General features: G+C 38.7%; 1 protein-coding gene across 10 annotated transcripts in view; it reads left to right on the top strand.

The window, feature by feature from the left end:
- The window catches only part of OSR2 (odd-skipped related transciption factor 2), a 68190-nt gene that overhangs the window by 5994 nt on the left and 49767 nt on the right, over positions 1–12429 (top strand). For 6 of the 10 annotated variants that reach the window (XR_008702395.1, XR_008702393.1, XR_008702394.1 and 3 more), the window contains exon 3: positions 29–128. Coding sequence is in view for 4 of the 10 variants with exons in the window: in XM_055546579.1 (XP_055402554.1) it covers positions 29–128; positions 873–1055 (283 nt within the window). In the remaining 6 variants the exon portion in view is untranslated. Of the gene's footprint in view, positions 1–28; positions 129–872; positions 1456–12429 lie in introns of those variants that run through there. The other 4 variants (XM_055546579.1, XM_055546581.1, XM_055546580.1 and 1 more) reach the window with 2 other exon arrangements.

Below are 12429 nucleotides of genomic sequence, written 5' to 3'. Positions count from 1 at the left end.
TTCAATGAGACCTTATGTTGATTTTCAGGTATATCCATTCCAAAGAGAAGCCCTTCAAATGTCAGGAGTGCGGGAAAGGATTTTGTCAGTCTAGAACTCTAGCTGTTCACAAAACTTTACATATGCAGGTAAGTTTGTTTTCTTGTTTTAAAGCAGTGACTGGTTCTGTTTTATCATTTTTGCTCTACAAAAGGTGTTCAATGGCAGGCTCTTTCTCATAAAAGGCTCTATTTAGATCAGTTTTCTAGGTAGAGAAGGCAACACTCGATTTTTTAATACATGAAATTAATTTTATTTAACATAAAACATGTATGTGTTTTTCTTAAAGAAGAGGCCACTCTCATTGTTCTAAATACTAATTTTAGAATTTTATTTCTTTTTTCACCTGATGTGCCCTGCATTTAAAGCTTTCGTGTTTGGGAGGAAATAAAGGTAATTTCGATAATGGAGGCATGGTGAAATCCCATACGCTCTCTCTCCCAGGAGCCTCATAATTTGTAGTTTTCAGAACATTGAGGAATAGTTTAATTTTGCACCAAAGAGGGGCATTATTACCCGGGGAAATGTCGTTCCTTAAGAGAGGATTAGAGTTTTTCCTTCCCCCCTTTCCTGCCTATGACATGGAGATGAAATGTAAATCACAAAGCCCACAGCGGTGGGCGGTTATCAGTGTGATCAGGCCCCTGTGTGTGCCCCTGCCTGTGTTTTCCTGATTGGAGGATTAGGAGCACAGCTTTGTTGCTGCAAGTCCCCTCTTTGTTGTCGTGTGCGTGTTCTGTTAACGCTTGTGATGCCTATAAGACAGAGACTGTTGAGGAGGGTGCATTGTTGGTGTGAAGGATTAATCCTTTGCTTGCTTCACATCTGAACAGGAATCTCCACACAAATGTCCCACATGTGGAAGAACCTTTAATCAGAGAAGTAATCTGAAAACTCACCTTCTCACCCATACAGACATCAAGCCCTACAGCTGCGAGCAGTGCGGCAAAGTGTTCAGGCGAAACTGTGATCTGCGGCGGCACAGCCTGACTCACACCCCGCGGCAGGACTTCTAGAGAAGCCCCGGATCTGTCCGGGCCGCCGCCACCCCCCTCCCCAGACACCTCTCCAGCCTCCCACCCGAGGGGGCCCGTCCCCAACCCTTCACTGACCCCAGCTCTTCCCTGGCTGCAGCCACACCTGCAGCTTCAGGGGGTTAACTCTCCTTCCCCAGGACTGAGAACTGTAGAAAGCCACACAAGTACATCCTTTCACAAAGCGCATATGCTAGTTTCTTGTAGATATTCACAGCTCATTTTAGAGCTCTGTACATAATGTCGAGGGTCTCTGTTTCGTTGTTTTGTTTTGTCTGTTTTTGTACCTTGTTGGATGCACCTAGGTATGGGAAATGGAAGCCAAATTTATCTTTAAAGACTGTATTTTCAAAATAAAAATGTTTTCTTGTTTGTTTCAACACTCCTGCAAAAGTGTCTTGCTATTTGACTTCTGTTTTTCCTCTGGATTCTGGAGGCGTGGTGTGTCTCTGAAATATTCCGTATTGAAGGGCATTCTTTATCCCGAGGTTTTTTTTTAAATAAGACTTCTCACAATCCTCTTACGGAACCTTCATCTCTTCCCTTTTAGTGCTTCCCTTTTAGGCATTTTGGAACTGGTCAACTGCGCTGTCATTCTGGCTTTTGAAGATATTAAAAGTGATACCTCTGAGGTTTTTCTCCTTTTTTTGTTTATTCTGATTCCTTGTGTATTATTCCTTTAGTAAAAGTATAATTATCACTGTTAATAACCAGCAACTCCAATAACTGAACCCACTTGAAAGCACAAGGTGGGAAGAAGCATAAGGAAAAAGAAGGGAGTTTCTCACCACTTCACTTTTAGAAGTCCTTGACCTATTGTAATGGTTTATGATGGGCAACTTCTCTTACCATTAGACTTTGAACACTATGATTTGGCTCTTAGACAGACTTTACCCCGCCTTTGGGGGAGAAGTCTCAGATCCTCCTACAGAAGAATGCAGGCAGGTACAAGCTTCAGAAGATGGGGGACAAGATGAGAAAAGAGAAACTACTTAGCTATATTTGCACAGAATTATTTTTTCCCCAAGAGTGGAGATCTTTTCTTCTAGAAGGTTCAGATTTATCTGCAAAGCAAACTGACTGAGGTCACTAGCAAGGTTTCCATCACTAGTTGGCCTTTTGTCCCTGGGAAGATGCCAGAAGTACAGGTTATTCTGTGTATAGAGCTCAGGCCAAATATGTAATCACCTTCTGAGGCACTTCAGTTCTTTCCCAAATGGTTCCTGGGGAATATGACACTAGTGTGTGACACTAAGAATATGACAACCTCTTGTAGGACCTGAGTGCAAGGCTTTGGATACAGACAAACGGTAGTACTACTGCAGAGACCTAAAGGGACATAATTGCACCTAAAGAGGGACTATCAGAGGAACCTGGGCCCAGTGGCCCTATCCTCACAAACTTGAATACTGAGCAACAGGGTGAATTAAGTATCCTCAGATTTTTTTTTTTTTTTTCCATTTGTGTATTTGTGTGGGCATGGCATGTTTCATCTTCAGGGAGATACCAGGCAAAATGCCCTAAGTTTCTACCTTAGAATCCTAAGGGGTAGGGATTTGAGGACCAGACTCAAAATTTCTCACCTATGCCTTGTTCAAAACAACTTATAAGGAAGTCTCAAAAAGTGTTCCTGACTCACGGTTCACTTTGCACGGGTGCTGGTCAGAAGTCCTTTCTTCTTCTTATGGGAGATGAGTTCTCTCCCACAAAATGTCCACTCGCTAAGCCTGTGTGTCTAATGCTCACACAAATGCGTTTCTCAACAAGGGATGGGCCCAAAGGGCGTTGCGGAGGAGAGGGGGCGGGGATGGAGTGAGGGGATGCATGTGTGTGTGGTATTCGGAGGAATGAAACTGTTTGTCTTCTTTTGTTTGTACAGAATTAACTCGGTGACCTCCCTACCCCTACTCCCTCAAGATCCTGCCCACCTTGGCACAGAAGATTTGAATACTTCAGGGCAGGGTTACACATTGACTGTCCCTGGAGCTCCCCTAATCCAGCAGGCTTTTTCCATGTAGTCAGTCTTGCTGCCGCACCCACCCCAACTGACTCCCAGCAGCACCGTTCCACAGCACAGGGTTCAGTCGAATTATCAGAGGTTGACCCTTGCTCGTTTCCAAGCTCAGGCATATCCTTGAAGTCCCTGTCACAGGGAAATACAGACAGGTGCAACCAGAATACTCTTCCTCTCCATTTATTTTTATTGAAAAAAAAAGGAGGGGGGGAGGTGGGAATCAATAGTGAATGAGGAAAAATAGAGAAGATGGAGAAAGCAATTTCCCTTTCCATATACACACTATCAAAATTCAGGTAAATTCATTTAAAATGTATTTATGCAGTCACTTCCTTAACAAAAGTTTATTATGTGCTTTTCCTGTGCCAAGCCCTATGCTATTAATAGTTTCCAATGACTTTTTTGATCAGTTTCTGCCCTTCTATATCTAGCAGCTCGTTTTTGGAATCCTTTTTTTTAAGATTTATTTATTTGTTTATGTCCGTGCTGGGTCTTTACTGCTGTGATCTTTTCCATAGTTGGGGAGAGTAGGGGATGCGCTTCCACTGTGGTGCTCAGGCCACTCACTGCAGTGGCTTCTCTTGTTGCCGAGCACAAGCTCTCGGACAGAGGGCCTTCAGTGGTTGTGGTGTGTGGGCCCTAGAGCACAGACTCAGTAGTCATGGTATACGGGCTTAGTTGTTCCATGGCATGTGGGATCTTCCCAGATCAGGGATTGAACCTGTGTCCCCTGAATTGGCAGGTGGATTCTCAACCACTGGACCACCAGAGAAGTCCTCATTTTTGGAATCTAGACTACTTAGATAATTTTTAAAAATCTATAATAGGGCTTAAATTAATGGTTCTCCTCAATCTGGACTCTTACATCCAGCATCCATCTAGATTCAGAAGGGAATAGCCTCAGTGTAGACTCTTTTCACATTCTGGATGATGACAGGTGAACTTTTGAACAGTGGGTTCCTCCCTGCATTCGGAGTTTTGTTTTCTTCTTCTTTGCACGTCACCGTAAGCAGGAAATGATTCTTGCATGAGACAAACTTATGAGACCTCATAGGGGAAGTGATAGCTTATGAAATTGATTTGCTGGGTATTTTTTTGGTTTGGAAAAGAGTCATTATTTGAGTTTTAGATTAGCCTGTGTTCCTTACACCCTCTACCATAGTCAACTTATGAATCAATACTCCTGGCCTCTGGCCAGGAGTGGGAAATGTCACGAGTCATAACCACAGTGCTGAAGAACTTTACAAACAACAGTGAAGTATTTAGTTGTGACTTTAGTCTCATTTTGTAATCTGTGTGTGGGATTTTAAATATAAGTTCTATAAATGAATTCCATTGTAATCAGTTGTTATATTCTGAATGTGTTATTGTTGCTAATATAGAAATATAAGTCATTGTATTTATTACTAGTGCTTGATAAATGCAGTGATTAAAATTGTTACTTTGCACAGGCATATCCTTTCTTACATGAGGAAACTTTCCAAAATTTGACTCTAAGACAACTAAATATTTAAGAAGTAAACAAATTTAAATTCTCAAGTTATAAATGGGCCCAACCACTACTGGTGATGAAACCAGAGGCAGTTACTGGAGGTTTCTTCTACTGTTCATTTGTCAGATATTAGCATTGACATCTGAACTTCTTCACTTAAATCATTTCAGTCGGGGACTCTTGCCCCAGTTTTGATTCTGGAGGTACAGCCAACCCCTGGAAGGCCCAGCCAACCCCTGGAAGGCCCTTGGGAAACATTAGGTTTTGAATATTGTCAATGGGAGAGACTAGATGCGTTTAGATTAAACAGTGTAGAACCTACAGTAAATTTTAACATGAGAAGGGAATTACCACAGCATAACAGGTTGCCTTTCTTATGACCAAGTAATTTTATTATAATAAAGAGAAAAAGTTCATACAGCCATGTAACACTACAAACAGGAATAGCTTTTCTATTTCAGAGGAGTATTTCTGTTCACCTTAATAGCATGTTATGTTGAGATTGTATTTCCCAATTTTTCCTTCTGAAATGTAACTTGCCACTGATAACCACCGCTGCTGACAGCAATGAGCAATAAAGGGAGTGGAGATTCAGAATGATTCAGCTTTGATGACCTGAGAGATTTCAAGTTCATTCCTGTTTCTTTTCTTTATTGCTTGTTTCCCACCCCCTCCAACACAAATTACTATCTAAGCTATGTAACTTTTTTCTCTTTGAAAAAACTGATAGTGAAAAATTGTAAGTAACACAAGTAGCCTAAAGAGGAAACTTTTTAGGAAATTATCATGCTATATCTGTTAGGATGCTTTCTATTGCAAGAAACAGAAAACTGACTTAAAGGGGCTTAAAATATAGGGGATTTATTTTCTGACCTAACAAGAAGTCTCAAGGTAGGGCCCAAGGATGTGTGATTAATTGGAGTGACAAGATTTTCCAGAGCCCAGTTCTTTCTACTTCCCTCTTCTTCCATCTTCAATGTGTAGCTGGCTCCCTTCATGGCCACACCATGGCTGCAGTAGCTCCAACTCCCAGCTCCAGTGTTTCCTTCTCATACACATTCCATAGGCAGAAAAGGGGGTTACCTTTTCCTTGTTATCACTTTTTAAGAACTAAGAATCTCTCTTAGAAATCCAACCTCTATACCTGCTCTCATATTTTATTGGCTGGAATTAGGTCACTTGTTCCTTCCTCAGGCAACCACTACCAAGGAGAATAGAATTACACCCTGATTGACTTAGACCAAATAAAATTCACATTCTGCCCACCAAATGGAACCAGCCTTCCCTAAAGATCTTGACTGCCTGAAAAACCTAAGTTCTGTCAGTAAGGAAGAAAGGAGAACTGACTATTGTGAATATTAAGCAGATGCTAAAAATGAAGTTTCCATTAATAACCTTATGTTAGGAGATGCTTATGTAATAAAAGCAGGATATTTAATGACATATACAGATATCCCCTGCTTTTACTTTACTCCATTTTATTTTTCCCAAAGACATCAGTATCTGTTTTCACTAACTAGAGAAATACCAAGAGGATTTTCGCTTTTACATAAAAAGGTGAAAGTAGCATTTAGCATTTGTTTTGCAGGAGCTATTATAGAGACAGTGCCACACGCTAAGCAGGGAGTATGGCACCGACAAGGTTCTTCTCTGAGAACTAGACTCGGCATCTCACCATCAAGCCTCCATAGCTTTGAACTGTGTCTCTGAGCATCTGGGCTTTATCTCAATTTATTCTGTGTATCCATTAGCAAGATGTGTGTTAAGATAATCACTTCTTTGGTGTACACCATTTCTTATGAAAGGTTTCTTGGGAGGCTCTACTTCTGGATAGTGGGGTAAACCATATAACCAAACAAAACCTTCCAGAAACTCAGCAGAAACAAAAGACTATCAGAAGATACACAGAAATGTTAACAGGAGCTATTTGCAGCTAACAAACTAAGAGTCCATTTTTCTTCTTTTCTTATATTTCAACTCTTCCACAATAAATATGTATTATTGCTATAAAGGAGAAAAATAATAAATGTTAAATAATAAATAAATAATAAATGAAGATAAAGCCTTCATTTCCTCAATATTTTTAGTTTTCATCTTGCTTTATTGCTTCTGATTAGTCACACCCACCTTCATGCTTCTTCTAAATCATTCCTTTAATTTAGTTACATCTTTTACTTTCCTTTTCTTTCTTCCTTGATTTCTATTCAAATATCTCTTTCCTATCTTTTCTCTTCTCTAGATTTCTGTACCCTGATTCTTTGCTTTCTACCTTTTAAGAGTTCCAGTAATTCCAGTTCAGTATTCCCCCGGGTGTGGAATTATCCAGGATACTTATTTCTGGTGCTAGTCACTCAGTCGTGTCCCACTCTTTGTGCCCCCATGGACTGTACCCTGCCAAACTCCTCTGTCCATGGAATTCTCCAGGGAAGAATACTGGAGTGGGCAGCCATTCCCTTCTTCAGGGGAATCTTCCTGACCCAGGGATCGAACCCAGATCTCCTGCATTGCCGGCAGATTCTTTACATTCTGAGCCACCAGGCCCTCCCTTATTCAAGGGGTGAGTTGGAATTCCTGGTGATAAAGACTCAGGACTCCACACAAAAAAAACACTTCAGGTAGTTCTTATGTCTATTAGAAACTGAGAACTGCATTAGCCTTGACATCAACATCCCCTTTATCTTATCCATCAGCCATTTACTATCTGCCTACCATAATAAATATAAAACAAATCTCAGCTCATTAAAAAATAAAAACTCACTGTCCTTGAAGTTGTCATATTTTTCTCTGCCTTGATTCTTACTACTCTACCATGGTCTCTTCAACTACTTTTCTATTGCTGCTGTCCCCAAACTTGATTTTTCCTTTTTTACATTAATAGGTATGTTTGGCTTCCATGTTTTATTTCTTTGCCCTTCTTTGTTTGCTTAATCCAGCCACTAATTTAAAGAGGAAGGAGAAAAAAGAGAGTGTGATAATTAAGATGAGAAAATCACAGAGAAGTAAAAATAATTCTTTTTAAATACTGTAACCAGATGACCTGTTACTGCGGCTTCTGTATGAAGAACATTAATTTGCTATGAGTGATGCTTTAGGTAGTGAGGTGTGGATGTATGCTGGTTTAAGATCAGAGCTAAATCACATTGTTTTTCTTTTTTTTGTTGTTGTTGTTATTTATATTATCATTACAGTAATATTTCAGTGTAGGAGGCAATTTTGTGATGGAAAGAGTCATGGACATGTAGTCAGAATATTTAATTTTTTTTAAGCTCTGGAACTGTTTACAGACATTTAACCTCTCTGAGACTCAGTTTCTCACCTATAAAATGAGAATTTACTCTGTATAATAAGGTCTTCTCTAGCTTGTGGGATGAATGGTTCTCATTGGGGTAAGCATAAACACATTGTTAAGTAACTATTGTTGACTTCACAATAGCTAGAAAATATTAAGAAATTCCTTTACTTCACTCCCATAAAATATTTCATTAATTCAGTAAAAATAAATGTGGATTTACAAATTAAGTTCTACTTGAAAATGTTGTATCATTTGTTTTTCTAAATCTTTTGAACTTTTAGAGACTCTTTAGAAGACTATCCATTGAAAGTAATGTTTTTAAATCGAAAAATAAATGTATCTTAAAATTATTTTTTAGAGACAAAAGTCATGCTTATTATAAAAAAAAATTCAAATAATATGTGTGTGCGTGCTTAGTTGCTCAGTCACGTCTGATACTTTGCCACCAAGTGGACTGTAGCCCGCCAGGCTCCTCTGTCCATGGGGATTCTCCAAGCAAGAATACTGGAGTGGACTGCCATGCCCTCCTCCAGGGGATCTTCCCAACTTAGGGATCTAAGCCAGGTCTCCCGCACTGCAGGCAGATTCTTTACCATCTGAGCCATCAGGGAAGCAAAATCTCTTATCTCTCCTTCCTTCAGTAATGATGCTGTTAATTCCATTCCCCAAAGGTAACCATTATTAATATTTTTGGTATGTTTTTCTAGACATTTTGCAGTGGATATACAAATGTAAGAACATACTTAAAAATATACAACACAAATATGATCACATTGTTGTTTTGCAACCTGTTCCCCCCAACCCAGACACATTTAACAGTAAAAACAATCTATATTCCGTCTATTTTTCCATATCAGCACAAAAATGTATTCTTCTAAGATAGTGGGGGGGAGAAAACTCTAAGGATTTTTAAACCTGAGGATTAATTCTTTCATTATAATTTAATATGGAGAAATAGGAAAAAGCATTTTGTTCCTGAAGTTATTTGTAAGACACCATCTTTAACTGACAGCCTTTAGTCACATATCTTGATGACAGCAGCTGAGAGAGTGCCTGAGGGTTTTGAAGATTCTTCAAGGTGTGTCATATTATGGTTCACATCAATGCACACTGATATACCTCCCTGGCAAGAACTGAAAGATACAGTTCTTAAATCCCCTGGTGACCCATTATCCATGGATCATTGACAAGATAGAATGTAATAGCTCCTGTCTTTTTAGCAAGGTAAACTTCCCAGTGAAACTGTTCTGTTCATGCCCTACATCTTTTATCTAAACAAGAAAATTAATCTTTGAAAAAGAAACTATATTAAGTAGATAATACAAATGCTCTCAAATTCTTTAATATTTACTGAATGAGGAAATATCTACTGAAATATAGTAGCTGTTTAACTGTATAGACAGACTGAAAACTTTTCCTATATCCTATCTTTCCACATAGATCATCTGAAATTCAAGGCAAGATTAAAAATTTGGAATGTCAAGTTAAACTGAGATATTTTGCCTATTTAAGGACAGGGTTAAAACAGTGGTTCAATTGATATTATGGCTCAGAGCTGAACACTTCCCATTATTTTTCTATTTGGTCTGAAAAGTTGCTGCTTCTCTGTCCTAAAAATGATTTCCTTATGAACTGGGTCATAGTCATATGCTTTCAGAGGGACTCTATTCATAGGCCTCTGCAATATTTACCATGTGGCACTGTTTTTACAACATCACATATTGACAGTGCTGTGTTGTAAATATCATTATGTGATGACAGGCATGGCCTTGTTTTTATGTGATTCTGATCTAGATACATCTGCATTTCCCTATTTTATGTTAATCTTCTTGACTTCTCTAAGGGTTCTGCCCTATTTCTGTCTGGTTAGAGGTAGAAAGACTAGAAGTAAAAAGATGATGCTCTTGTCAACTTGATTAATATTTCCTTTCCTGCCCAGGTCAAAAGAAAAAAATAAATAAAAAGGAAATAACTTGATCAACTATCTCCATAAAAATATAGGCAAGTGAATCAGATATTGTAGCCTAGATTAGTGAATTTGAAGATTTTATCTGTTCAGTCGAGCGATTTCACCACAGAAACTTAAGCACATCTGTAGAAACAGACATGAGTGAGAATATTGTTCGAAATATTGTTTATAATCAAAAAAACTCAAAAGAACATAAATGTCTGCTGCTGCTGCTGCTAAGTCACTTCAGTCGTGTCTGACTCTGTGAGACCCCCATAGACGGCAGCCCACCAGGCTCCCCCGTCCCTGGGATTCTCCAGGCAAGAACACTGGAGTGGGTTGCCATTTCCTTCTCCAATGCATGAAAGTGAAAAGTGAAAGTGAAGTCGCTCAGTTGTGTCCGGCCCTCAGCGACCCCATGGACTGCAGCCTACTAGGCTCCTCCGCCCATGGGATTTTCTAGGCAGGAGTACTGGAGTGGGGTGCCATTGCCTTCTCCGACATAAATGTCTGCTAACAGGAAAATGGATAAATAAATAATGGAATAGAAATTAAAATGGATTAGCACTATGTGTATCAGCATGCATTAATCTCAAGCACATAATGTGTGAAAAAATAAGCAAGTTGTAGATTGACAAGCATATGTCATTCATGTAAAGTTTGAAGACATGATATGTAGTTTATATAAATATAGTAAAAGTGTAAAACATTCTTGGAAATAATAAACATAAAATTCTAAAAAATAGTTACTTCTGGGGAGAAAGAAGAAAGAAATTGGAAAATGGTATATGTGCAGGGGGATTCTAATTGTATTTATGATATTTGTTTCTTTAAAAAAAAAACATGAAGCAAATGTAGATGTTGTTAAGACTTGACAAAACTGAGTGATACGTGTAAGGGGTTTGTTGTATTAGTCTCTATACTTTTCTATATGCTTGGAAATATTCATAATAAACTTTTTTTAAATAAAAGAACAAGATTTTAGAACTGAAGAGGACTTTAGGAATCATCTACTATGGGATATTTAATAAGCAGCTACTCTGTGAAACTAGAGATACACTGATATACCAGAAAGACAAATTTTCTTCACCCTTAAAGCTTATAGTTTACTGGAAAGAGGCCAAATTAAAAAAAAAAAAAAACTCATGTCACTATACAAAAACAGGCATTATTAAGGACCACACAGAAGATTTTATTGATACTTCATTTGAGGATGAGGAAATTGAGGAAAAGAAAAGTTAAGTGATTTTCCTATGGTGCACGCTAGTTCTAGAATCTTGCCTAGAACCACACACTTCTATTTTCCCCTCAGTCACCTACTAACTTATTCTAACTATTGATGGTGTTAGTCACAAACTCATTGACAATGGCTCATTTGTTTTGCAGCCATGTTCGACTGAAGATGTAAGGCAAAAGGGACAAATTTACCAGATGCTAAAACTTAGCTAAATAAGCTTTAAAACTATTGAAATATTTCTGACATAACATTAAATTTATACAACTTTCCTATTAGATCAGCATTATCTTCATTTAATGGAATAAGAAAGAGAGAAGCTTGGGAGTGGCAGTGGGGTGAAGTAAATTGCCTAAAGCTCTGTGGGAAATATTAATAGGAGTGACAAGTTCTGGATCAGAATTCAGAACTCTGACTAGTTCAAAATCATGAGCACCTTTCTCTCTGATCTTTCCTTTCAGGTTAATGTGCCTCACTTCCACAAATTCCTATAAAGTCAACACTACTCTTGGGAATTTTAAGAGGGACCAGAACACTAATATTTTCTCAGACAAATTGAGCATTTTTTTCACCTCCAAAGTTTCAAATTTATTGATGAAAATGTTCCACGTAAATTTTTGTGTCCATCTAAGTGTGCAAACCCTTCTCTCCAGATGGCTCAAAGAATGTTCAGGAAAATGATTCCCCATATTGCAACTATTCTATTCAGAGCTTTGAAGACTGATTTTTATCCATCTTTAGCAAGTAAAGTACTCTTGCCTGGAAAATCCCATGAACAGAGGAGCCTGGTAGGCTGCCTTCTATGGGGTCGCACAGGAGCGACTTCCCTTTCACTTTTCACTTTCATGCATTGGAGAAGGAAATGGCAACCCACTCCAGTGTTCTTGCCTGGAGAATCCCAGGGACAGGGGAGCCTGGTGGGCTGCCGTCTATGGGGTCTCACAGAGTCAGACACGACTGAAGTGACTTAGCAGCAGCAGCAGCAAGTAAAGGGAGTGGAAGAACAGAATGATTATAGTGACCCATTCTACCTATGTGTGGTGTTAAAACATCCATTCTACTTATAAAATTCCAGCAATATAATTTATATTATATTCCAGCAATATAGTTTCTATTAATTATCTTTCATTATTGAAATAATTGTTTCAATATTATGACAGCCAAAGGGAACTGTTTCAGCTTCTTCTTCCTGTATTCATTTTTAAAAAACCTGTCACTTAGATAAATTAAGTCTTTCTGGGGAAAATTATTGAGCAGAATCAATATTCAACATCAGAAGGTAGTATGATCTAACTCTGTTGCTTCCCAGGAATCTACCAGCGGACTTTAGCCCTGTCACTTACACACTTCCCTACAAAGCTGATTATAGGTTTATG

Source organism: Bubalus kerabau, chromosome 14 (genome assembly GCF_029407905.1).
Source record: "Bubalus kerabau isolate K-KA32 ecotype Philippines breed swamp buffalo chromosome 14, PCC_UOA_SB_1v2, whole genome shotgun sequence".
NCBI lineage: Eukaryota > Metazoa > Chordata > Mammalia > Artiodactyla > Bovidae > Bubalus > Bubalus kerabau.
Note: the sequence above shows the minus strand (reverse complement) of the source record. Positions and strands in the feature narration are given on the sequence as shown.